Source organism: Engystomops pustulosus, chromosome 6, assembly GCF_040894005.1.
Source record: "Engystomops pustulosus chromosome 6, aEngPut4.maternal, whole genome shotgun sequence".
NCBI lineage: Eukaryota > Metazoa > Chordata > Amphibia > Anura > Leptodactylidae > Engystomops > Engystomops pustulosus.
In genome coordinates this window covers 153,458,718-153,486,586 of record NC_092416.1, presented here as the reverse complement: position 1 = coordinate 153,486,586, position 27,869 = coordinate 153,458,718, and the positions used below count along the sequence as shown (strand labels likewise).

At 39.6% G+C, this 27,869-nt stretch overlaps 1 protein-coding gene across 2 annotated transcripts; it reads right to left on the bottom strand.

The window, feature by feature from the left end:
- Positions 1-249: 249 nt before the first annotated feature.
- Positions 250-27,555, bottom strand: ACSS2 (acyl-CoA synthetase short chain family member 2). 2 transcript variants are annotated; one of them, XM_072111853.1, is made up of 19 exons: positions 26,899-27,555; positions 22,396-22,591; positions 18,047-18,138; positions 17,816-17,919; positions 17,645-17,717; positions 16,586-16,661; positions 15,735-15,849; positions 13,530-13,568; positions 10,515-10,652; positions 10,248-10,418; positions 9,306-9,439; positions 8,901-9,033; positions 8,733-8,789; positions 8,550-8,630; positions 7,184-7,292; positions 6,216-6,284; positions 5,919-6,095; positions 5,624-5,698; positions 250-4,283 (listed from the first exon to the last, which is right to left on the bottom strand). In XM_072111853.1, exons 1-19 carry the CDS (start codon positions 27,008-27,010, stop codon positions 4,156-4,158), a joined length of 2,079 nt encoding a protein of 692 aa, XP_071967954.1. In that variant the 5' UTR covers positions 27,011-27,555; the 3' UTR covers positions 250-4,155. The 2 variants fall into 2 exon arrangements, with proteins under 2 accessions (XP_071967954.1, XP_071967955.1); XM_072111854.1 differs by lacking the exon at positions 13,530-13,568.
- Between the last annotated feature and the right edge of the window lie 314 nt (positions 27,556-27,869).

The following is a 27,869-nucleotide window of genomic DNA, read 5'->3' as shown; positions in this document are numbered from 1 at the left end:
CAGTTGGGAATTCCTATATCATAAGGTATATCATAGGCTATGTATATCATTAGGCTTTCTGAATATGTCATGAGTGATGTTAAGGGGGCTGCCTAACATTTTAGCCAAGAGGCAATGTTTTCCTCATCTCATCCTGGAAAACATTTTTGCGTATTTCATGTGACTAGGGGTGGATGCCCTATACCCTGGAAAGGGAACAACATCAAATCATCAGCCATTCTCTTTAAGGAAGAAATAAAGAAGACTAGCTTATAAAGCCAAATTTTATTTAGCAGAATGTGACATTAAGAAAATATATTTACCAAGCAATACATATTAAATGCAGATGAAAAGTGACAAAAGAATCAGACACTCACACAGTTATATAGCACATCTTATCCTTCCCTTCATCCAGTTAATGTTACCGTGTCCCTACTAACAAACCACTCGGCATAAGAGAATCATTGGGAATACACAGTGGTCTCCTCCAACAACCTACCATGACGCATTATCACCATCTCACTACAGCTTCCAAGCTTAGGAATAAGGCCCTTTGCCCATGAGAGAGTTTGGTCTGACAAACTCACTGCATGCGCTTGTGGGGATTTACTGGACCGAGCCCAGAATCACGGACTGTGTGTGTCGGTTCAGTTATTCTAGGTTCCGTCTTCCGGTTATGAACCCATCTGATGAGAATATTTTTCCCTTTTTCTGTAAACCGAAAAAAAAAGGTTCTTGCCTCCCTGACCATTTTACCTTCAAGTTAATAATTTGTATAGATGGCAGTATTTTGTAAAGCCTGAATGACCCAGTGGTGGGTACAGGAGAGATAAACCAACACACACCCAAATATTATAGAAGAGGGAACTTAAAACTATATAAAAGGTCTAGTAAATCTACTTCAAGAAAAACTAAACTTGTTAAGGTTTTTCTGTGCCTGGTCTCTGCTTCTTTCTCCTGTACTGAGCAGTTGATCCAAAATCCTTCTGTGGTCTGTCCACTTCAGACATATAAGGGGGCTAATTATCAGCTCTTTCCATACCTAGAGAATATTTCCCTTGAGGAGATTAGACTATCCAGCGACTGTCTGTAAAGATTCATTAATCTCTTAGTAGTCAGTATCAGTGGTTACAGGACAGAAAGCCCATTCAGGCCTCATGCACACAAACAGATATTCGCCCGGGCCAGCATCCAAAAAAGGTGCAAGAGAGAGTGGTGAACGCTCCCCACCCCTCCCCTCTCCATAGACATCTATGGGGGCCATGATCTGGCCGTAAATATTTTTGGTTTGTTCACATTTCCTTATAGGGTTTGGCCACTTTTCCACATGTTTTTGTAATGTTTGTATGTGTTAGGGGTAGGACATAAGGTAACTGATATATAAAGTGAAGCCTCCCGTGTTTTACCTCATCAGCCAGACATTCCTGTCCATAAAATGGCTGCAGATGGAGGGTCATGTGATCTCTATCTGTCCAGGAGCATTCACCTTGCCAGGACCATAATCTTAAGGTACTGGCAGAGGGATTTCTCACAAACAGATAAGATCACATGACCCTCCATCTGCCGCCATTTTATGGTCAGGAATGTCCATAAAATGTCACTTTATTAAAAGTTCTGCTTTGCTTTCTTGATATATATAGATGTATATTAGTAAGTTACCTAATATCCTGCCCCCTCCCACGGGTTTACCTGAAGTCAATCACCTGCTCACAGGTTGGTAGTTAAAGCCCACCAGCTAGGAGTGCAACTGTTGAGAGCTTCCTGATACCAAAAACTGGGGACCCATTTTCCCAGTCTGAATGGTGCACCAGCTGCGATCGCGTGCCAAGCCCTATTCATTGTCTATGGCTTCAGTCCCATAGGCGCTGTTCATGCACTATTGCCGCTTCATTTAAAGAGGGAATCTAATATTTCTACTTAAAAGCAATGGAGATCCCAGTGATTAAAAAAAAAACCTTATCCTGTTCTGGGCAGCCTTTTATCTAACACCTGAAACAATGCAAGAGTGTAAAACAAATACATAGTACAATTTGGCATTTTATACTGTATAGAAGACTTCTGTAACATATAGTGCATTCATTGCTTATAACACACTTCTCCCACACATACATTGATCTTCATGTCACTAGAACACATTTTTTTGTTTATTAAAGAATATTTCTAGAAAGCGACAGAAATCGTCTACTCTATTGTTTTATCAGCTTTCAACGCAGGACAGAGTAGGAAAATGACTGCTCTTTACTTTCTCATGGCCGAGATGGACCGAAAGAGAAAAAGTGAAGGCAATGTGAATATTGATGGGTTTTACTAAAAGTTTGAATCATTTGACTACTGCAGGTTCGTTTCAGCCTCATTTTCTTTTCTAACCTGAAGACTTTCTAAACTAATTTAGGATCTTCTCAAGGTTGAATTTTAATAAAAATCTGCAAAGAGTTTGTATGTTCTCTCAGTTTTTGTGTCGGTTTCCTCTTACACTCCAAAACATACTGGTAGGTTGATTAGATTGCAAGCCCCATGGGGACAGGGACCGATTTGGCAAGCGCTGCATAATCTGTAGGCCCTATATAAATAAAGAATAAGTATTATTATTAAAATATGTCCCCAAGTTTAGATATTTAGATATCCTAGTGGATCCTTTGATCACAGCAGCATCAGCAATGATACAAGACTCACTCTATGCTGAGGTAGGAGATGGCAACTAACCATCCCAAACATCTTGTGAAAGGACTGACTAACACTATTCAGCAGTTCCTCTATCTTCAATTTGTCTCAGTGCTGTAAAATTTAGAGAACGATTGCACTCGCACAAGACTCATTGATAATCCATTGTGCTATGCACTTGTCAGATGTTTTTCACAGTCCATTGATCGGATCAGAGAAAAAGCAAAGCATGGACTACTCGGATGCAAGTCGTGCTAGAATCTCGCCTACTGAAGTCAATGGGTGTGTGAAAAGAAAACAGACTCCATTTGCTTTTCACACAAGTAGATTACAGCTGTAAAAATCGGATGTAAAAATATGGTGCAACTCAGATGACACAAGGACCACGTAAGTCTTTGTCTCTCAGTTTGTGGCCGACTAGACTAACACGACTATAATACCTGCCGATCTAAGAGTAAATATTTTGATGGAGATAAGTATTCAATGATATGTCTATGGACGGTTTACAACTTTATAATCGGCAGTAACATAACCAAGAAAATACAAATAAATACATACTAAGTGACAGCTACCTGTGCCTTTCCAGGTGTTGTCTAACTTTCCATAAGAGGAGGAAAATGGCTTTTGGAATATACAAAAATATCGCTTCAAGACTCACAAATTAAAATGCCCATTGTTTTAGTTGTCTCCTGTCATCTATTATTTAAATTCTTTTGCTACACCCCTTTTGGTGACATAATTTAATTCAGTCCATGGATTGACTTTGGTGTGATAATGCAAAAGGATTTTATTTTTAATCTTTACCAACAAAAATAAGATTAAAATCCCGGTGGAATATAATGTTAGGGATCCCCCCCCCCTCATTCTCCACATAAGTGCAGGTCCAAAGAGGTTGAGCTCATTTCTCAGACACTTGTGGCATATCCTGTGTCCCAAATAATCTTTTGATACAATAATCATGAAGAATATATTCTTAGACCACTGCATTGTACCATTCCTCCATTATTCCTGAAATATGAATAGTTGTGTCAGCAGGGTGTGACCCATAAACATGGACTGTCCGATCAGAAGGGACGGTTTCAGATGGGGAGAAATTTTAAAATCCAGTTTCTATACATTTCCAAAACGGAAGAGAGGCACAACACAGCCCGGAAAAATGAAAAGAATTGGTGTTTTGCACGGAATGCAATATTTTACTACAATAGACTTTTTAAGATTGCAAGCTATTCATAAGGTCCTAGAACAGCTTATCTCCAGAGCCTACACACTCATTCTGATGCATTATGCATTAGTAAAAGTAAATCGACCCTTGATTTTTACAGATTCTGGTAAAGAAATCACAACAAAATACAGTAAAAAAAAATAAAATACACAGAAGACTCAATCCTCACAGAGTATACACACAATATCCCTTATCAACACCAAATTGATTATATGGCTGCAACATCCATGAGGGGTCAACTTATCCCTGGGATTCAGTGTTACCACTACATTCCCCTCAGCACCCGTATTGTCCTAGTGAATTGTTTTACATCGGTTTTCGAACAGTTGATGTATGACCGTTGTGTCTGCGAGAGTTGAAACGTCTCCCAGGTTTCGATCGTTTCTGGCAATTTTCCGTAACACCCGTCTCATTATTTTACCTGTACAAAAACCAAACAGGGAAGAAAATCAACATGAAGGGCAAGCCTTGTAGTTTAATATCTGGAATCTTCTTTTCCATGTGTTAACAGGATTTTTCAGTTATTCTATTTTGTTAAAAAGAGAAATATTGCTCATCTTTCAAAATACTTTGTATAACTCAATATCACAGTGCTTGTACATTATGAAGCTGAGTCATTGAGATAGACTAGTACAGTGCTTGGCCATCTCCATCATAAAGATGAATGAAGAAGCCGGTGCATGCGCAACCAACTGCTCTGGTCGCAACAGGGGAACAACGGACCCCCGTTCTTGTGGGAGTCCCATCGCAGAGACCCCCATCAATCTAAAAGTTCCTGCGGATAGGGCCGTACCTGCTATGACCAGAGAGCCCCTTTAAAACTCCAAATTGACACTTTTTGGCGTCCATAAAAATTTTAATAAAAAGTGATAAAAAGGTCCAACAGTTGTCAAAATGGTAGCAATGAAAGCGTTAGCTGGCCTCACGAAAAAAAAAAAAAAAATCGCAACCATACACAGCTCCATACACTGAAGTAGGAAAAAGTTATGCGTGTTAGAATATTGTGATGTCCAACTGTAGATGGAAAGATAAATCTAAAACTCAAGGCTTGTGGGAGGAGGGGAATGAAAAACATCCTGAAAAGGGTTCAATTACAAAGCCACGTCGGTGCCTGTTCCCTTTCACCAAGATATTGAACAGAGGAAAACGCCTACTCGTGGACTTCTGTATAATCCAAAAGGTCAATGAGTCCCGTCAGGTCAAGGCGGACAAGAGGGCACGTCAGGCAAAAGGAGGAAGTTATTTTTCTGCTGATAAGATTACAACGTTTCCTTTATTCCCTTCTACTACCGATTTTGCAAACATGTCAAAAGTAAAGAGACCATCTAAGGTGAAGAATGTTCACCAAAAACTTTCATCTATACATATTCAATATAATGTGCTGAATATTTTCCTGACAAATCTTTCCATGTGTCCAATCGCATTTACTGATACAAAAGCTCCAGCTACTTTGCTTTTATACCAATTCAAAAGATGGTTAACCACCAATGCTATACATTGGACTCCATAAACAAAAACACATTGCAGTAAGCTCCCTCTAGTGGTGACTTAAGGCAGCCAGCATTTTATCACTGGTTTCTAGGTCAATGCAGAAGATTGAGTTTGGACCACTAAAAAGCTATTTTGAAGCATAAAATTTTGGACCTAAAATGACACAATGCTAAAACTCTACAGGGATGGGCAGTTATTTACATTTTTTAATAAAGGTATCTGCAGAGCCAAAAGAAACAAAGTAAAATGGACCTTTTTTTTAAATTTTACCTGAGCGTGTTTTAGGCAGTCCTGGAGCATTTTGGATATAATCTGGAGTGGCAATTGGTCCAATCTTTTCTCTTACTATAAAGATTAGCAAGCATTAAAAAAAATTATATTAATTATTTCATTTTTATTATATAATAATGTTATATCCAAATGTATAATATTATATCAAATAATTTGCATATCTATATATACGGCTGATCTTACAAAAAAAATAATATAAAAAAGTAGTTAAGTGATCATGTAAATGGAATAAGCTATAATATAACAAACCACTAATAAGAATAAAAGTCATCACCTAGTTTCTTGAGCTGATCGGTTAGAGAGCTGGTGAACTCCTGTCCATCCCGCAGTGTGACAAAGCAATACAAGCACTCGCCCTTCACCGGGTGTGGATGGCTTACAGCAGCCGCCTCCGCTACGGACGAATGTTCAACAAGTGCGGACTCCACCTCTGCCGTGCTCAGCAAGTGACCTGAGGGTGGATGAATACAGTGACCCATGAATACAATCGATAGCAGTACTCCAGGTATAGAGACTGTGTATATGGTGAATTTATAAAGGATTCCACATCAGGACAAAAGAAATTCCTTACCAGATACATTAAGCATGTCATCAATCCGCCCTGTAATCCAATAATAACCATCCTTGTCTCTTCTACAACCTAAAAAAATAAAAAATTATTGGGAGAATGAATCATTTTTAGGATGTGTACAAAAGCATTTCTATCTGGAAACCCTCTATTGGTGGTCAGATGGATCTCAATAATCATTATAAATAAAACAATGTTGGATTGTGAAAACAAAGTATTAACCGTGTATAGCCATGTTTCTAAGTTGTAAAGCAAGCAAAGTTTTATTCCCTGTCTCTATGTTTCCCTGGACTTTGTATAATGAAAGGTTATAGAATTCTCCAAATGTAAATTTGCAACAATTTATTGTGGTTTCCCAAATGGCTCATTTGAAACCATAATGGATTCAATGAGCCATTCACTTGCAGTTTTATTAAGATATTCATGCGAGCTGTAATGGCAGCTCCTCTTTGATCTATCCATCTTCTTATGACAACCCAACTTTTTTAAAATCCAATTGTCACAAAAAAAGTTCTCCCTGGAGCTACAATGATAAAATATACAGTTCCGACTTACATACAAATTCAACTTAAGAACAAACCTACATACCCTATCTTGTATGTAACCCGGGGACTGCCTGTACCGCCTACAGATTACGCAGCACTGCACAAAGCATGACAAATTGGTCCCTGTCCCCAACGGGGCTCACAATCTAAACAACCTAACAGTATGTTTTGGAGTGTGGGAGGAAACCGGAGGACCCGGAGGAAACGCACGCAAACACGTAGAGAACATACAAATTCTTTGCAGATGTTGACCTGGGACTAGAACCCAGGTCCCCAGCGCTGCAAGGCAGAAGGTGCTACCCACTAAGCCACCATGCATTACACATCCAGGACAGATTTGCATCCAGAGGTTCCTAATGGACTACAGAAACCTCAGTTCCCAGACCTTGAGAACACATATGTATTGATAGTAAGTATACGACTTACCATCTCCTGTCACATAATAGCCAGGAAACTTCTTGAAGTAGGTCGTCTCAAACCGTTCGTGGTTCCTGTAGACTGTGCGCATAAGTGCAGGCCACGGCTGTTTAAACACCTAGAAAGCAAAAGAAATGAAAAAAAAAATTGTTTAAGTCATTTAATAGTTCACTTTAATAACATGACTTCCTTTATTGGAAATTATCTTCACAAAGGTAAATGTGTTTAATAACATCCAATTGAAGAAATGTGTATTTTTTTCTGCATTTTACATGTCTGCTGTCCACTAGACTTGGCAATACTCAAGAGAACCTGTCACAAGGGACTTCGATTTTCATTAAGGACAGGTTGCAGAAGCCCATTACAGCTGCATTGCAAATATGGCTCTGCCTTCTATCAGCATTAGCATTATAACATAATTGTGTGTTTTAACTTACTTGACTTCCGGCCAGAATCCTCTGTTTAGACCCAGGGGTTGGCTTTGGTTGGATGCATTTCAATAAAACACGTGACTTGTCTGCTCACTCCCCAGCTCTCAGCCCCCACCTTAAACAGTAACAGCTCCTCCCTCACGGATGTCAGCTCACCACGCTGTCACCTCTGTTCCTGTGAAGGAGCACAAAATTTGGGCCTGAGAGCTGAGCTTGCAGTCACGTGTTGTTTTTTTTTGGGATCCATGCAAACCAAAGCAAAGCCAAACCCCTGGGACTAAAAACAGGATTTTATCAGGATTATATTGTAATGCAAATGCTTAGAGAAAGCAGAAAGGCAGATTTGCACCAAAAGTGTAATAGGCTTCTACAACCTGTCTTTAGTGAAAATAGAGACTTGTTCCCGTTAATGTATGCCATTCAGCTATGCAATTAAAGGGGTTTACTGGGTGAAAAATACTGATGATTGATATTTAACAATAGGTCATTAGTATTAGATTATTGGGGGACCCCAACCAGAAATGAACATCTCTCAAAATGTATTTTTCAGACCACCAGGAACTGATTATATATATTAATATATATACATTGTGTTTCCAGGTGAAAAAGGACCAGAGATTTACACTGCAAAGTAAAAAATTAGATTTTTAAATACAGATTGCTATTCATTTTAACAGTTGATATCTCCGGTTCTGATTCACCTAGAAACATTAAATTATATTGAAGGGAAGATTTCTCCACCTAGAAACACAAGGACCCCAGAATTGTGTTTCTAGGTGCCACGGTTTAGGAGATATGACCATTTGAATTGAGCTGCTCTCCATCCTGTCAGCTGAAGGCAGAAATATTAAGCAGCTGCAGAAGACACTTTGCAAAAGTTCATGCACCCTCTGCCTCTGAATCTTGGGATATGGAGGGCGGGAATGACAAAACCTTTTACTTACTAGATAACCTTCAGCTTCTCCTTCAAGTTCTTCTCCAGACTCATTTAAGATGGCAGGAACAACTCCAAAAAATGGAAAAGTCTAAACCGAAATAAAAGGGAGAAAAAGACAATTATTATAGGTAGTGTATATTGTTCTCAATAGCTATACCCTGCCCAAACCTATCACTTTTGTTTTACATACTGCTGAGCCAGGCTTGGTAGGTGTTGCACCTGGGAGCGGCGTTAACACGTGACCACCCTAAGGGGAGAAAGAGGGAAAAAAAAAAAAAAAAAGCGTAAAATGAAACAGTAAATTAATGATATATATGTATGTATGTATGTAGAACCTTCCTCAAGCAGAAGATCTTACCGTTTCTGTCTGCCAAAATGTATCAACAATTGGGCATCTCTTGTCTCCTACCACATTGTAATACCATAGCCAAGCTTCAGGATTAATTGGTTCCCCTACTGTTCCCAAAATCTTCAGGGATTTTCTGCTATACCTGCCAGAAGACATAAATTTATATAGATGCTCTATGTCCATAATAACACCTGAACCAATTATAATTCTGTGTGTGGGCTTTTCATTCCAGTAACACCCATGGCGAGAGTTACATGCAATGGGGATGGACAAGATTAGTGTATAGACAGCAAAAAATGCCCTTGGTTCCCCATCATCCTATGAATAAGGGAGAGCTTGAAAATCCAACCCTCCCCCTTTAATAAACAGAAAAAAAACAATAAAAAGCATGAGTGGGATGAGTAGGTTATGTACCTTTTAACTGGCTCCTCTCCATATTTCATCAGAAGCCGTATTGCTGTAGGTGCGGTGTAGAATTTGCTAACACTGTACTTATCAATAATTTGCCACATCCGAGAAATGTCCGGATATATGGGAAGACCTTCAAACTGCAAACAGAATGGCAACACTTTATTTAAAGGGGTTGTCATTTTTCAGCAAATAATTGATATTGTTTTTATCATGAAATATTATACAATTTTCCAATATACTTTCTGTATCAAAATCTTACCGTTTTCTAGATCTCCGCTTTCTGTCATTCAGCAGGAAGCTTCATTATTTATGAGGATACTGGGAAATATGCGAATATGTTTTCCAGGACGGAACAAAGAAAACATTTCCTCTTTTTGCTACCTTGTAAGGTAGCGTCCTTAACATCAGACATGACTTTCTTGAAGCATAATGCCATGGTGTGGGATTAAAGTCAAACCAGTATATCTATTCCAGAAGGAGCAGATTCGTACAGCGCTGTTTCGTACAGCGTACGAAACCAGCTTGGACGATATTAAAGTTTTTGACTAGGACCAGGAAGTAAGAGTTCTCCCTACGGAGACTTTGCCAATTATGGCCGCTTTGTAGGAATGTGAAGACCTATAGCCATTGATGCTCCACTAGGGGATTCTGGTAAATATGGGATAGAAGTCCACGGTCATATGTCATACAGGTGCATGGCTCATTATATCACAGAGTAATCAGAGTTGTGCACCTGCTTGACATCACATGACCACGGATTTCTATCCAGAGGAAGTAAACAATGAAGCTATTGATGCAGAAAATACATTTCTTTCCAATACACAAACAATATCAAGTATTTGCTGAAAGTTGACCATCCTTAAAATAAGGGCAAGTCATCAGAAAGACTTAACTAGTCAACTATTCAATAATAAAGGTGGCACGTGGTAGTAGAGGTTTACTTACCAATACACTGGTTGCCCCATTGGCTAGAGGTCCGTAGGCGAGGTAGGAGTGCCCGGTAATCCACCCAATGTCAGCAGTGCACCAGTATATATCATCATTGTGGTAATCAAACACATACTTGAATGTGGTGGCAGTGAAGATCATGTAACCTCCCACAGAATGAACAACCCCCTGTGAATTGGACAGACTGTGGATTAATCCACCCTTGCAGGAAGGACATACAAAAATACACCTCTGCACTCTTTACACTCTATTGAGAGTATTCACCTTCGGCTTGCCTGTAGACCCACTGGTGTAAAGAATAAAGAGCTCATCCTCAGCGTCGCACCACTCCGGCTCACACTCCGTGCTGGCGTCCTTTACAAGTTCATGCCACCACAAGTCTACAGATGGATTCCACGCGGTCTGAAATAAAAAAACCTCAGATGTACAAAATCTCTGACTCATATCATCTGATCATATGTCTGAACCACAAAGCAGCTGTAACACAAGGCAAACTAGTGCATATTACACTTACAGTGCCCGCCGGTTCTAAAGATGGTGCTACCAAAAGAAGACTTATCATAAGATTTAAAAGGTTTGCCAATTATTTTATATTAGTGGCCAATATCTGGTTAGGCATCAATATCTGATCAAAGACGGCCCTTGCACTGATCAGCTGCTCTGGCCTTGTACAACACAATGGGGGAACTTGGTAAGCCTGGAAAATTAACAGCTAGTTTTAAACAACCCCCCCACCCCCATACTCGAGTAAATGCAATGCAATGCAATGCAATGGGTTCAAGGGGCTCTGACACGCCCAAAATGGCATGCAGGGAATAAATCTCTACAAAATGGCAGAAAAGCGGAGATTTTAATGCCTTCTTCAAGGCATAATAAATCTCCCGCAAAGCATGGAGCAAGTATCAGATGGCTATGTGTAGTTACGGTGAGCTTGGCTTCAATTCATACTCCATGATTAGTGTTAATGGCCTATCCCAAGGATAATCAAAAAGGATAAATCAAAAACCGACCCCTGTAATTAAAGGTAGATAAACAAATTCCACAATAAAAACACAACCCATAATCATTTATATAGATTGTAGGATTTTGTGAGCAGGGTCCTCATTCCTGAAATTCCATCGGACCATGTTATTGCTGTATATAGTTTTATTGTGTTTGTATATGTACCCTATGATCAGCACAGCGCTGCAGAATAGGATGGTGCTATACAAAAAGATTTATTATCATTATTATCAAAGATGTATTAGAAAATAGCTAGCTTTATAAAAGCAGTTTTCGAAATGTTTTGCCATTTCCACAGTTCATACTAAAAATCCAAAAGGTGGAAGGAAAAGAACAAACATGGAGCTGAAATTTCAAACAAAAAGAAAAAAGGGAGGGGAGTCTCTCACCTCATCAGTATATTATCACATACTGCTGGGGTTTGGGTCCCAACTATGGCACCATTAACAATGCCATGTGCCCGGAGCTGAGCCTTGGACTCAAGTTGAAATCCCTGTTGCACCACAAAAGAATGGAGCGGCAGAGTACAGTACTTGGCCATCTCCATCAGCACCATATAAATAAATAGAGCAGACCTCCTGCTCTGTAAATCTGGGGTACAATGCATTCTCGTGATATGTGGGTTGCTCACCACCGGTCACAAAGCTTATCATGTGGATAGTGACTAACTTGTTGTTACTGGATAACCCCTTTCCCAAGACTGTTGATGCTCATTGCTAGTGGAAAAATAAAAAGTCTTTCTAGGAGTGTTTTCTAACACCTGATCAGCACTATAGATACACAATATTTGATGTTGCATATCCACTTAAGGAGGTAGCTCTCCATTTTAGTAAATTTGTAAGAGGTTTCCAAAATGCAAGCTGGAAAACATTAGAAAGCAACAAGCCACCACTCACCAAGAACAAGGTTAAGGATATGATAAATCCCTCTATGCATCAGACTGTTTATTACTCTGCATCACATTGGTAGACACATCCATAACAAAGACTGCGCTTATGACAGCACACAGTCAGGAATCAGTCATGCAGACCCGATATGTGACAGGGGCGGCCATGGCTCAACTCTAATGTGATCAAAACAGATCTGCAATTCACAGCCTTTACAGAAGAAGGCCGTGTTCAGAAAGCTTGAATGATAGATATAATTTATAGATGAATCAACTTATGGCGGGGAAAAAAAAAACTGGAAAGAAAGATTTAAATACCATAGTTACATTGCCAAAAATAGAGATCATTGTATAATTCTGCTTCACTGCTTAAAGAAAACCTACCATTTACTTTTATGCAATATGAACCAAACATACCTTGAGAAGGCTGTAGCGACAATGATGCAGAAACATATCTTGTTTAATCCCTGAGTTTAGTGGTTTTGCTGAAAAAACAATTATAAGATTATGATAATGAGGCTCTGTCGCTGCAGTGGCTGCTTCGGCGCTTCTCCTCTTACCTCAATTAGGCATTGTTTCAGAGAATGATGTAATCACAGTGTTGTCCCTGACAGGCAGAAGTAATCAATCGTTGCACCATCCCCTAGTTGCTTTATGAGTATGAGTCATCCAGCTCAGGTTGATTAATCTTGTCTGAACAGTTCAGGAAGCTCTGTGCATGCAGCATCTTTCCTTAGGCCCAGAATTTTATAACCGTTTTTTGAGCAAAACCACTCAGATCAGGTATTAAACAAGATATGTTTCTGCATCAGTGTAGCTACAGCATTCTCAAGGTATGTTTGGTTCACAGTGCATTTTAAAAAAATGGAAGATTTCCTTTAACAATAAACAGAATTGACATAGAAATACTTCTATATACACCAGGCCTGGGCTCTGTGAGAAGTAGCAGGTCAGAATATTAAAAATTAGTCAGTACTCACCTTATATATACACCAGTTTCTCCATGACACATACTTAGGGATCCTCATTGGCAAATGAAAACATTTCCTATTGCAATGGCGTATCATATCATACATACATGCAACTGCTGCAGTTACCCACTCCCAAAGTAGCGATACATGCTACTAGAATATTGGAAATGATTCATCCTAAGATTTACTAGCACCCAATAACTACACCATGTGAAAGGGCTACTTTCTCCAGTAACATAACTCCCCTGTAACATAACTCAACACTTAAGCATTGGAGAAGACTGTGCCTATATGAGACAGTGCAGGTTAATGACACACCCTGTGACATAGACGGACAGAGACAGAAAGCCACGGTGCAGTTAGTGAGACTGACTGGAAATGATTAACACACACAGCTGCCTGCAAACACAGGTGAAATACCTGGGGTACAGCTCGCTTTGCTTTGTCCTGCTTGTTTCCCTGTTAAAAACCCAGATATATAAGTATATTCAGTAGTCTTAAAAACCAAAGAGAGCACAAAACACCAATAAGCTGGGGAAACGTCTGCATTTGCTTTCCTGTATACGAGCATAGGCACGTACATACACAAAGGATTTTCACAGAAATCCCTTGCTTAAAGTTTTTATGTCAGAAATTAGCAAGTAGAGCAGGTGATAAAAGTAAACTACTTTTTTCTGCTTCTTTCTCCTGCAGTGAATCGGAAGCCTTCAGACTTTTTATATAACTAAAGAAGGTTTCCTTTAAAGGGAACCTGTCACCACATTTTCACAAATACAGCCAACGACAGGTTCCCACAGAGAGCTATTAACTCTTCTTTTAGCCAAAAATTGTTTCCCTTACAACCCCATACATCAACCATGTTATCCTACTTGGCATCAGAGGGGGCGTGTACTGCTTGGCCAGTCCCTCCCAACTACTCCTCCCCATGCCCTATGCCTCTCACCATTTCATGTCATGTGACCAGGGTGGCATAATCTAAAGTTCTTAACCCAGTAAGATTTGCATCATCTACCCTATGTACGTATCTGATCACATTAAATCACAGAATGCCTCCATCAACTCCTACTGCTCCCCATTCTCTATGGAGGCATTCTGTGATTTCATGTGATCAGATACATACACGGGCTAGACGTTGCAAGCATTACTGGTTACATTAGATGACATCAGCCGAGTCACATGGAATGAACTGGTTAATGATGTTACAGAGCTCTCAATGTTCCATACAGCAGCATATCCTAGCAGTGAGACCCGTCAAGGAGGCAGGGCAATGCAATTAAAATCTAATACACAGGACTCCTTGTCACTGTACTCGCATCAGGTTCTTTGCATATAAATTTACAAATTAATTTTTCAACACTGCAGCCATGGAGAGGAACTATTTAGGGATAAAGGCAATGCATTTTAACATATTTTTTAATGAAGTATATATTTTGGATGAGTTAATTTAAATGGCAGGTTCTCTTTACCGATTCAAGTCTGCAAGGAGTTAAATCATTATACACCTTATCAAGTTCCTCTATCTCTCAGCGGAGAACAGGACACAAACTGCACATATAAGGAAAAAAGACAGACACAGGGACATATTTCTTTAATAAAGTATGTTACAAAGTTTACCATCATCATCGGCACCAGTGATTTATGGAATTTTGTAGAGAGGTTAGTAGTACTTTGAATCCTTAAAGGGTCTGTCTGGCCAATTAAAATAGTTTTAGAATGCAGTTGTAATAAAAAAAAATGGGTGTGGTTTGGCTGCTACATTTTTTGCACCATTATTAGTCTTTTTTTCAAAAATTGTAATCAGCAAAACATCCACTTTAAATTGTCGTCTTCTGTCCAATGCCAACCATTTTCTACTGACATAAGGGTCTGGGAAACCAATAAAACAGACAGATGCTAATGTAGACTCTGAAACAGTGACATCTGTTTTGCTCACTTTCCCCTACTCCTGCATTAGCATTTACAGAAAGTTGGGTGGCAAAATTTACATGGGATTTAATTACCATATCAAATCAGGTTAACCAGCCAACTTTCTAGGAATAATATAGCTGGAGTATGATGAAAATATCTTTCAACAATTGGACAGTCAATTTGATTACTTTTTTTTATTAGAAAGCAAATAGCAGAAGCATTAGCATGAAAAAGGCGGCTGCACTTGGAATCTCCAGTTATAAACAAGATGAAGAGAACCACAAGCTGTTAGTACCAAGTGGCCTTTTTAAAAGATTAATACATTTTGTTTCAATTAAATGAAAAATGTGACACATTTTGGTACATCACAACCAAACAAATCCTGCCTGCCTAAGAGACTGTGCTACTGCAAACAGTTTATGTATCATAGTATCATACACACACACATATATATATATATATATATATATATATATATATATATATATATATATATATATATATATATATATATACACACATCATATCTCCCTTTAGCTCAGTTAATATTCCACTCCAAGTTTGCCTCATCCTGGTCATGCGGCTATAACCTCAGCAGGCTTGGAATCATTCATACATAGGCCCAGCAGCTAGATAGGACCTCAACAGGCACATGCAACACTCAGAGATCCAATGAAATGCATGCTGGATTACTGGATCGGTCTCTATGGGTGTTACCTGTACATTTTGGCAAATTCTCTTGGATGGCGGTGAGGATTTGTTTGTTCCATCACATATAATCTCATCTCTTCCCAAATGTTTCAGCACAATGCACTTCCCCAGGGGATAGTTCCTGCAAAGATGCACCGGTCATATAAAGTTCATTAGAGAGCCACTTAATTTTAAGTAAAATATTAGAAAAATAAGGAAAATGTCCTTTCTACACAGATTAACTATCGAAATACATTCTTATATGAAGGATTCCCGAATTTCAGGATGGATTATGTTCAGATTCATGTTCAGATTTTATTCACTCCTATTGTCTTGCCTCCCGCCTCATTCAACCCACACTCCATGCAGAGAGTGAGAAACGTCACACAGCTCTCTGCAAATCTTGCGCATGCACGATACTTCAGCAGGCCGATTAGCACTGCAGCTATGCAAGCAGCATTGCACGCGCAACAATTGAAGAGAGCTAGGTGACGTCACCGGCTCTCTGCATGGAGTCTGGGTTGGAACAGGCGGGAGGCAAGACGAGAGGAGTGAATAAAGACTGCTGAGCTCAGTGGGGCACTGTATAGCCCCTCAGGCTTAGTTACATATTTTTAAAAACTAATTATTTTCAAATAGTGGATATTTCTGGGTATAAGAAAGACAGCACTAGACTCTTCTTGAGACCAACATGTGAGTGTTAGGGGTCTACCATCCTTTAAAAGGAATCAGAAAGGTAAATGGAATCTGTTCATTTCAGGTTTATTGAGGGCAGGTAGCATAGGAACCTGATTTTCATAATCAGTGGGTATTGCAGTAGCTGGAAGTAGCGTGCGGATAGGTGTTAATGTTAAATCTTTTACTTTGCCTCCACTTACTTCTCTGCGCACTTCTTCAGTGCTTCATCTGCAATCTGCTTCAGGTTTATCAATTTATCGCCACGAAAAAAGCCATCTGTAAAAAATAAAAAAATAATTAAAAAAAAATGTCAGAATCTATTTCTATCTATATTTTACTGATAAGAGCTCATATGTACTGCATGCAAACCTTTTGGCAAGTCTCAGCAGCTAGATCTACAGCAGCTACCACAAATGTGACTGCAAACTACAAACACAGACTGAAGAGATGAGCGTGCACTGATCGAAAATGAAGAGTACAGATCACATAGCGGACAGACATGTTTAAAGGGAACCTGTCACAGGGAGACACATTTTTAGCACTACCCCAGTCCCCAAACAGCATAGTACATACACTGCCAAAGAGTTGTTTTTTTTTTTTTTATAAAAAAAAAAAAAAAAAAAAAAAAGGTTTTACAGAAAAAAAAAAAGATATGTTATATAGTACCTTTCAATGCCATGTGCTCCGTGATTAGGCACCTCTCACCTGGGAGTGGCTATAGAGTAGTAGTTCCCCCCCTACCTATATGAAAACATTGGGAGTTATCAACCTATTTTTTTATACAAAAACTCTTTGGCATTGTACTATTCTCTGTGGGGACTGGGAAAGTGCTAAAATGGGTCTCCAGGTGACAAGTTCCCTTTAATATATACTATACTGGCAGACAGGGAATCCATTTTGCACAGCATACGCTCACTGGAGAACATAGTAGCCTATGCAAATGTAAGTGTACGAAATCCATCCCCAGCCTCTGCTGAGATTACACTCTGGGAGGTTCCCTGTGATGTATCTGTCCATATAAAAACAGTTACATCACTGGGGAAACACCCGTAAATCGACAGCAACCAATCAATGCCTGCTGCAGATATTCATTCCTCCTGCTGAACCAGACGACTCATCCCGGTATCTCAGGATGGTAGGAATCACCTGACTGAGGACTAAACTGAAACATAACGTAGCCTCAATCCTAATCAACAAAACAGAACTGATTCAGCAAATGTTTGTTGAAAGGTTAGGTACATTTCTATAATCATGCTTACCTGCTGTAATAAGGAGGGAGCAGTGAGAGTCCAGTATCCGCTCACATAGAGATTCAGCAGAAAACCCTGCAAACTAGGCACAAAAATATCATGTGTACAACCACACACACACACTAGAAGACTGTATCCACAAACTGTATTACAAAATGTACTTGCCAAAACTAAACTCACCACTATGGAGTGAATGGCGCCGATTCGAGCACATGCCAGCATTGCAACAACAAGCTCTATCACCATGGGCATATAAATGGAAACACGGTCCCCTTTTTTAACACCTGAGGAAGCAATGGGGACACACTATATAGTGATAATACAAAAGTCATGTTTTAACAGCACATCAAACAAAATTTGTGAATTATGCAAAGATGGCAGTTATAGACATATATTAATAACATCAAATACCTTGGTCACGTAGAACATTGGCAAACTGGCACACCTTCTTCAGGAGTTCTGCGTAAGTGATGGAGGTCGAGTCTCCTGGTTCATTTCCTTCCCTAAAGAACAGCGAAAGAATGAAAATTTGTACCAAGTCCCTTAACAAAAATGTCCTTTTTACATTTTGGTATTTCTGATTTTTATTACCCGCCTTCTAAAACCCATAACCTTTATATTTTTTTTCATAAACAGAGCGGTAAGAAGACTTGATACATGTAGGAAAAAAATCTTACTACTTTATATTATATGTCACGTACTGCACTGGGAAGCTGGAAAAAAAAATCTGTGTCCTTATGTTGTTTTCATATCCTCATATTTTATTAGCCATCAAGGCATAATAGTTACTGGCTGTAATTATACACAACACATGAACTCCAATGTTCCAATAGTCGAGTCTCTGTATGTTGTTACTACATACTCTATATGTGTATAGTAAACATATCTATACCCTTCCTAGCGTAGAAAGTAACACACAAACCGGTCACATTAGTTTTTACCTGTTCGTTCAGGATCGTACAGTAACGAATATACAACAATGTATTACAATGTACTAAGTATTTAGAATGTCTTCAGAACATTTCACTGTTTGATTTAAGCAAATGACCACATTTCAAAAACATTTTTTTAAAAAGATTAAGTCTGCGCCAAAATTCTTTCAAACTCTCAAGCTTTATCAGGTTGGATGATGACCATCACTAGAGAGTAATTTTTAGGTCTGTTTAAAGATGTTCAGGAAAGTAGCACTCAAGGACACTTACAGAGTAGTAAGCAGCTCCTTTATCCTATATTGTCTCGTATCTGTGCCATTGTTGGGTAGTGAACCTTCAGCTCAGAACACGCTGGATCTAGTTTAGAAACTTTTTTTTAATGTGTAAGTGGTCCCCTGGTCATCAAATAACATAATAAATGTATTAATATTACTATCCTGCAGGCGATCCAATGCTGCACCTCGTGCGGTGTGCTCAATCTCTGTTAGGAGTCAGGTGGCATGACCACAACATATCAGAAGACAAGCTCTTGAAGAATATCTTTCTACTATGTTCCTGGGTTCTTCCAGAAAGGATGCTTAGAAAAGAGGCCAAAAGTTTGATTTTAGCATCATTAGACCTGAGAATCTTATTGTCTTGATCCTTTAGGAGATCTTTTCTTCTAACTTTTCTTCCAACTTTTACAGACTTTAACCACTTTTTCATAAAGCCAAGATTATGGAATTGCTGCAATGATATTTTGACCTTCTGAAAGTTTCTTTCATCTACACATGATATCTTTGGAGCTTAGGCAGAGTCACCATTGGATTCTTGGTTACTCTTCTTTACCAAGACACTTCGTCAAGTCAACTATCTTGCAAAACCAGGAGAAGAGTCCTGGTGATTCCAATCTTATTCCATTTGAGAATAATGGAGATTTCAGTGAAGGGCCTCAGGCACACACACGTTTTTGTGGGCCAGGTGTCAACAGTATTTTTAAAGTTTGTAAGCTGAAAACTCACAAGAAACACAGGATGGTAAATCATTTTGTTAAACTCTATTCACACAGTCAGGTAGAATGGGTAGGGGGAGTAAGTGCTCTTCACTCCTTACTTCTGCATTGAAAAGAGTGACCGCGCCGCAAACTTGCCCAAATAAACGCCATGTCCTACATTCTGTGGTGCACCCTCCCTGCTTGGTCACAGTGCGGTTATACACCAAGCCTTACCACACCATCCCATAAACCTCTATTGTGACCAGATCATGGCCACTATTATGGCCATGTCAATAGGACCTTACTTAGCAATAGAATGATTAAGAAAAATTTTTATTTTTGTTTAATTTTACCACAAGGCTGTATGTACCAAACATAATTAAAATGTGAAAAAGATGAAAGGGTCAGAAGATTTTCTGAATGTATTGTAATTAAGGTTATCATTTATACACAAAGTATAAAGTCCTGTCTGCTCCTGTCTTTTATCTGTATATTATCTTGTATTTTTATTGCTTCGCATTATCATGTAGCTATATAACACAGACAGGGAAACAGACTTCCATGTCTCACACTTAAAAGACTGTTTAGGATGCCAGTCTTAAAATTCCCTACACTGGCGCTCATATATACTAAGAGGATCTAGCCTCTTAGTGGATAACTGCACAAACTCCACCAGTTCGGACCTGTAGGTCAGGTCTCACCTGGCAGAGTTGTATGCTATAGTCTCCTCCAGAGACTATAGTAAATATGGAGGTCTGGACGTTAACACCCATGCCCACCCACTGCTTGTGTTAACACCCATGCCCACCCACAAAAGTGGCATGCAGATCAGAGAATCTAGAAAACTGATGGGGAGGGGAAGATTCAGGTGCTTTCTCTCTGAGAAAATTGGCAGAGAAGCCTATATGTGTTCCCCCTGCCCCAAGTCTTCACCATGCAATAGAGAAGACAACAACAAAAAAATTTTTAGTTTAATCTGAACTGAATGTTTTTTTTTTTACAGGGCCTTCATTTTTTTTTTCTAAAATAGAGGTGTCAGAAGGGATGAAAGATTCTCCTTACGTAGGAAGATCAAACATTCCTACTTCTCCAAGAAACTAAAATTCTCAGGATCAAAGCAAACAAAAGAAGGACACATACTTCAACTCCAAGTGATTTTATTTACTATAATTTTACTTATTCCATCTCTAATTGTACAGTAATTGACACTCGGCTGACACAGAAGGAGGCTTCCTCAGTAATATTCTGCATTTCATGTTGCAAGCAGTGATGTAACCACAAGGGTTTCATCCATCTATAGGATTGTACGCCAGGTAACTACTTTGGTATCTTAGTCCATGACATGATAAGACGACACTTCAGACCACTGACATTACACAGATGCTGGATAGAAGCATAACTATGTACCTAATGAGCCATTTGTAATTCCTATAATTTTATTAACGATTGAATCGGAGTCTTATTTAGCAATGCCAGTTTCATTAAAATGCTGCCATCTTTTCCAATATCCAATTTATCCTGACATATTACAGAGCTCTAGAGGAGATGGTACTTACAGACTGAATAAAGGGCTCGGCGTCGCTGTCTGTCAAATGGATTGTTGATGAGAGTTGATAAAATGATAAATTACCACAACAGCTGAAGCTATCAGGATGACAAATATTTTGTATCTGATCAGGAGATTCAATTCTAGTGCTCAGGGGCCTATAAAACAGATTCTCCTGCTTGGAATTTATCTTGATTTATTGAGTAACTGAGTCACAGGAATGAATGTGTCCTGTTGTTTTTTTGACAACGATGAACTTAAAACAAGCCTAGAGCAGAATGAATGACTGTGACCTCCTTCATTAATGTTGTCCTTGGTTAAAGAGAAGAGCAACACAAGTTCTTGTTTTACAAGTCAGATATACACAGCAGATAGACACCTTTACCTGAATGCTATTCCTCCTAGTCAAGTGAGCATGAGATTTGATGGTGGTTTATTGCCCCTGAGAGCAAAAGGATCAGGCAAGTTTTGACAAAACCTCCTAACATCGGTCATAGGACGGTAAATTGGAAGGTCCATACCCAATACTGGGCTGCATATTTTGTGCCCCACTAAAAACACTGCAAACAGGCTAATATTTCCAAATGGCTTCAGACTACCTATAGTAGGTAAAAGATGCCACCTGTCAACCAAAAGTGTTCTTTCCTCTTTCATGCACTTTGGTAGACCTCATTTCGATTGCAGAATTTCAACAAGTGTCATTGTCATCACAACATTGTGATAGGAGCTATCACCGACAACAGCATTATAAATCATACAGAAATGCTGCTGAATTCTGATCCAATCACAATAATGCGACATTCCATGTTAGAGAAGTTAAGTTTCAGTCTTCACCTTATTCTTTAAGACCCTTGACTCAACATTATGTAAGACTTATGAACACTACATATTGCAAGTTTAGATCCTTCTCAGTGGCTCCTCATTATGTCCCCTCTTGACTTGGTAATATCCTTCACATATCTGGATGACCAGATATTAACATTTTGCTCTACTTAGAAATAGTACAGTCAGACCACAGAGGAAAAAGCCATTGAACACAAGGAACATATTGAAGCCTAAAATCTAATGTACTGGAAATAATAGTGTTAAATTGTACATTACCCGGAAAACTCCTGCAGCCTGTGAAAACAGCACTTTAGCTAATAACTTACCTGGTTGTTTTTGGAGATGAAAGGCGTTAAATAAATGTTACCAAGGGTAACTTCATGATCTTTACTTGGATCCTACTGTTCCAATCCCTTAAAGGGATTTGGAAAATAATCACAGAAAGTCCTGGCCAACACCAAAATATACAAAACATATAACGTACCAATAAAATGCCACTCTATCCCCCAGCTTCTTCTCTTGGACAATTCTATCAAGGACATTGTAACATATATTGGTGACGCCTCCTTTCATCCATTCAATATAGATCTTCCCCTTTGTGACGTCAAAGTTGTACTTCAAAAGCGGCTGAGCAGGAGGGACCCTCCAGTAGAAATCGTTTGCAATTTCTCCCCAAAATTCTGTGAAATACATGAAAAGAACAGAAATAAGTAATAGACCAAATATTGTTATTTCTATTTCGTGACAAAATTTTAGTTGATACAGACACATTGAAAAGAATTGACTGTCAACCTTTACTGAATGCTACAGTTACCGGCAAGTGTCAGCTGTGTAATACAATAGACACCTGCCATATACACAGAGGGCCCTCCCCACACGACCAGCCAACGTATATTTACCTTGGGGGAGTATGGAGAGGGCTCACGGATCGAGACCTTACCATACACGGCGGATGGTGTCAACTGTATTACACAGCTGACACCTGCCAGTAACTGCTGCGGTCGGTGCGGGCACCCATCACAGCAGTTTAGGTGGTGCAGTCGAACCAAACCATGGCACATAATAATGCTACATATGGGTGCCGCCATCTTAAATGTCTGACTGTACCAAAATTGATATAAATTGTATGAGCAATCAAACCCCCAGGGATAAAGTATCCTAGAGGGCCTAAAATAATAGCAAAAAAAAAATAATTAAAAGTTTAAATCATCGCCCTTTACCTCCAACACATACAAAATAAACAGTAAAAACCATAAACATTTTAGGTAACTCTACATCCCAAAATGCTAATTTATCATGAACACCATAGCAGATTTTTAAAATCTACTTAAACATAATAAATTTGATATCCCTATGAACCTACCCACCCAAAGAATAAAGGAAAGGTGTCATTTGGAGCAAACATTGAAAATGCCTTTTTTTGTGTAAATTTTCCCACACTTTGAATTTTTTCCAGCTTTTCCAGTACACTGCAAGGATTATTGAATGGTGCTACTAGACAGTACAATTTTCCCTGCAGATAACAAGCCTAAACTCTACTCGGGAAAAATAAGTCATGGGTTTTGGAATAAGGGGAGTAAAGAACAAACGCTAAAAAAGGGCCTGAAGGGGTTAATAAACATGCAACTACAGCTACTGCACAGATCTGTGTGTCTACATTGTTACAGACTACAAATAAACCTTTGTGAAGTCAGACTCTGCAGTCGTATGTTACTTTATTTGCTCTACTCCCCATCTTCTAAGTGTCAGTGACTGAAACAACAGTAGTAGTAGAGGGGATTCACAGATAGCCGCACACAAAACTTAGTACAAGCAATGCCCTAGGATACTGTATGTGGTGCTGTATTTGCTACTTTTGTTACCTCATATGTTTTTTACCAAAGAGGAAAAAATCTAAGAGGCCTTAGCATTAGAGCTTGTTCACACAGTGCAGATCTGCAATGTCGTAACTGCATTTGGATAAGAATAGAAGTAAACTAGTAGGCACTTTTGTGTATAATAGCCGCATGCACTAATATACTCTATCCCAGTGGTGGCGAACCTATGGCACAGGTGCCAGAGGCGGAACTCCGAGCTCTTTCTGTGGGCACCCGGGCCACCACCCCAGGACATCAGACAGGACTAAAAGAATCTTCCTGCAGTTCCAAGCAACTTAAAAGATGCTGCTTTCAGTGATATTTTGATACTTTGCTACTTGGGACTGTAGGAAGAGGGGGAATGAATAGACAGGGCCGAATTACCTTTGGAGGACCTTCTGCTGCCACACAATTCTCTGTGTACAGGGGGACACTGGAAAGAAGCTAAAATCATGCAATTTTTCCATCTTTCTATTGTGTTGCGGTCCTCAGGAGGCCAATATGAAGGAAAGTTGCTGAAGAACAGGGAGCGATAAGTTACTGCTTTCATTTTTGGTTGGCACCTCGTGATAAATAAGGGAGGTTTTGGGTTGTTTTTTGGGCACCTGGCCACTTAAAGGTTCGCCGTCACTGCTCTATCCTATAAATGGTGCAATTTATCTCCTCCCCAGTGAAAGCTGAATCCGTGCGCGACTGTGGCTGGTACACACAGAGCCATTTCTCTCTACAAAGAGCTGGAGCTGGCTGATGCCAATAATCCTGTGATTGATGGTTCCTTATGGACTCTAAATAGGGAGGATATAACCATTGCTGGCAGCCACTGATCAAGGACCTGTCAAAGTGATTCCGATTGCACTAATGTTTTGTTTTTTACTTGTAAAGGCTGTTTCCTCTAGAATTGTCCCCATAAGATAGGTGATAAAAGTCCCAATAATCACAAAAAATGGGTTTAAATGGAGGTCATGAATGCGCATGGGTGCTGTGCTACACAGAGATTGAATGCAGAGTCAGCAAGAATGTGAGACCATGGGGCAAGTACTGGCACTGATAGCACACAGACACTATCTTTTTGAGTATTTAGTAGCAGCAGTACTGTGAGATATGCATTTTTAATCCAGGATTGAAAACAATGGGGCGCACTGGTGAAGTGAGATCTCTTCACCAAACACATCACAGACCCTCTGCACTACTACGAGTTGTTGGAGGAGCTGTGCAGCACTAGAGTGAAACAAAATCTCATACAGTTAAATGCATTTTTCACAGTCCTGCTGCTACTAACAACACACAGAGGTGTGGTTACTCAGATCTCCAGGTCCAATGCACAACTCTATCTACAGATTTGGTTAAAATCAATATCAGATTCCCTTAAAGTGTATTTATAATATATAAAAATATTTCAAATAGTTTTGCTTTTTTTCTGTGAAACATTGACAATCTTATCAATAATGTGATGTTGCTATTGCACCTTAGTTAAAATTGCTAAGCTATAATGATCAATGATTGGGAAGCAAAATCACTCCTTACAGAGACTTTGCCCATTAAGGTGTTTGGTGATATACAGCCATTGCCTCCACTGGGGATCCTGGGAAATAAGGGGGGGGGGGGTGTCTTACAAGATAGATTATTAACAACCGCAAAGGTATTTTTTCTGGGAAAATCAAATTATTCTTAAAATTCTATACAACCCCTTTAAATATAAATACATTTGTTTTAAGGGAGTTTCCTATAATCTTCTATGTTTATTGCACTATATGTCTTATTACACATGTTGCAACATCCCACTAAAAAAGAAAATCATATATGCAAAAAATTATTTTGAAATACAACAGAGAGGAAACCAGAGTCTGAAAACTGAAGATGTGGGTCTGAAATTATCTGAGGGAGGTAACTAGGGCCTGACAACTGGGGTCCCTCGTTATTAGGAGAATGGGGGGCTCAGACGCCCCTGTGTGACTGGATAGGTAATAGCTCAGTAAGGGACTCTCTCAATCCTTTAAAATGTACAGGAAGACAATAAAAAAAACAACTGGTGATTCACCACTATTCCTGACATGCCTGTACCCAGTACATCTACCACCAGGATGAAGGGTTGTAAACCAAGCACACTGACATGCTGGTGTGACCCTCTCTAAAATGATCTGCTCTTCTTTAAGCTTCTTATGTCTTTGTTTTTAAGAATAAAATGATATAAAAAATTATGCAAATGAGTCTAAGGGGCTCCTGGCTCTATTAAAACCAATGTAGCCTGGAGCCCCTCCAACACATTTGTATAACTTTGCTTTTTTGTAAAATTTAGGTAGCTAAAAGAAGAGCAGATCCTGCCAGAGGGGGCACGCACCACGCATGTCAGTGTACCGGGTTTATAATCCTTGATCCTGCTGGTTGATGTCCTTTAACATTCATAATTCTGACTTCAACACAATGTTGTGCTTTTATATGTATTTTGCCAACTTTGAGTAACCCTAGGTGTGTGTGGGGGGGGGGGGGGGGGTGTGTGGGGGGGGGGGGAGGTGTGTCCCCCTCCATAGTGAGAACCTATCCAATCATTGCTACCAGTGTCTGACTATGCAGGCACACCCCCCCAACTGGTAACTCCCATTTCGGTTTTACCCATTTGTAATTACTTAATAAAAACGTCAGAGTCTGGAGATGTGACAGCTCCTCCGACAGCAGCTAAATAACAAACTCAGCACTGCTACATCTTTATCAATGACACATATGGATGCTCCCTTTAACAAATCAGTCTGCAGCCCCATATGGACCGACCTTCAGCATATACTGCAGTTTGTACCCAGTTTATATTGGAATTAGATCTCTATTTTGTTCTTGTTTAACCACTAATTACACTACATCCAAGAAATTATAACAAAATAATAAATATTATCAATAAAAGCATAATAATAGTATAGAATAGTATCACTATATTACTATTTGGAGCCAATCTGATCCAAAAGATTTATAAGAGTGGACCTCACCCAAGCACCAATTTTTGGCAAAGGGGGTTGGACCCATTGTTGTTTACAGGTGTCAGAATGTGACTTTGATATTTCATAAGTGATTACTATAGGACCCCTGGGTCTGCAGACCCCTACAACATTACCAATTTTACTGTATAATGAGACATTACTTACCACTGGGTTCCCGCACGGATTTCTCATACAATTCCTGGTATTTCTGGAAAGATGGGACATGTGCCCTGGCAGAGACCTCCGCCGGAGGAGGGAAGACGTCAGGTGAAGACATGACAACTGCAGGGAGAAATCTATAAAAAACTGTGCCCTCTCAGTAAGAGCCAAAAAATGCAAATATGATAAAATATATCTAGGGGAATTCCAAAATACTGAATCTTATGCAAAAAAAATAAAATAAAAAATAAAGTTAGAGAATCCAATAGAACGAAGTGCAATTAAAGGGGATGTGAGAGGGTGAACTACAAGTGCAAGAATGCAACAAACAGCAAAACTTCCTATGCAACAAGTTCTGCACAGTATAAAAATACTTAAAATTGCATAAAAATGGAGGAATTTCTTAAAATCTTGCTATTTGCAATGTGCAGAGGCTGTGAAGGAGCCTCACTAAGCACTGAGACAAGGAAGTTTCATTCAGGGACAGGGACTCGCTGAGTGCACTGCAGCCGGAGGTGCGGCGGGTGACTGTGTCCTCTGGGTGCAGCGCCCGTGCTCCGGAGCTGTGAGGAGGAGCCCTTCCTCATGTTCAGGACTGACCCTACAGAGGAGGAGACTCCAAGACACACACAAAGAAGCGGCGCCTGTGCACAGAGACGCCGCACAGCGCCACCTGCCGCCCGGAGGAGCGCACTGCACCTCTCCTCAGGGTGCTCCCGCGCAGCCCTGTCACACATGGGTGTGGTGGTTCATAAATAAGAGACACAATGAAGGACTGTGCCAGTGTGTGAGGAAAACACTACCCTGAGCAGAAAGCACATTCTACAAATATACATTGCTGTCTTTACAAAGATTTCTAGTTGACAACTAATGTGTCTCATTATATGTTTAAGCATGACACCCAACTTTCTTAACCCCTTATCTGCGCGCCTATTTTCCACATTAAAGGGGATTTCCCACAAATACAAGTTAGGACC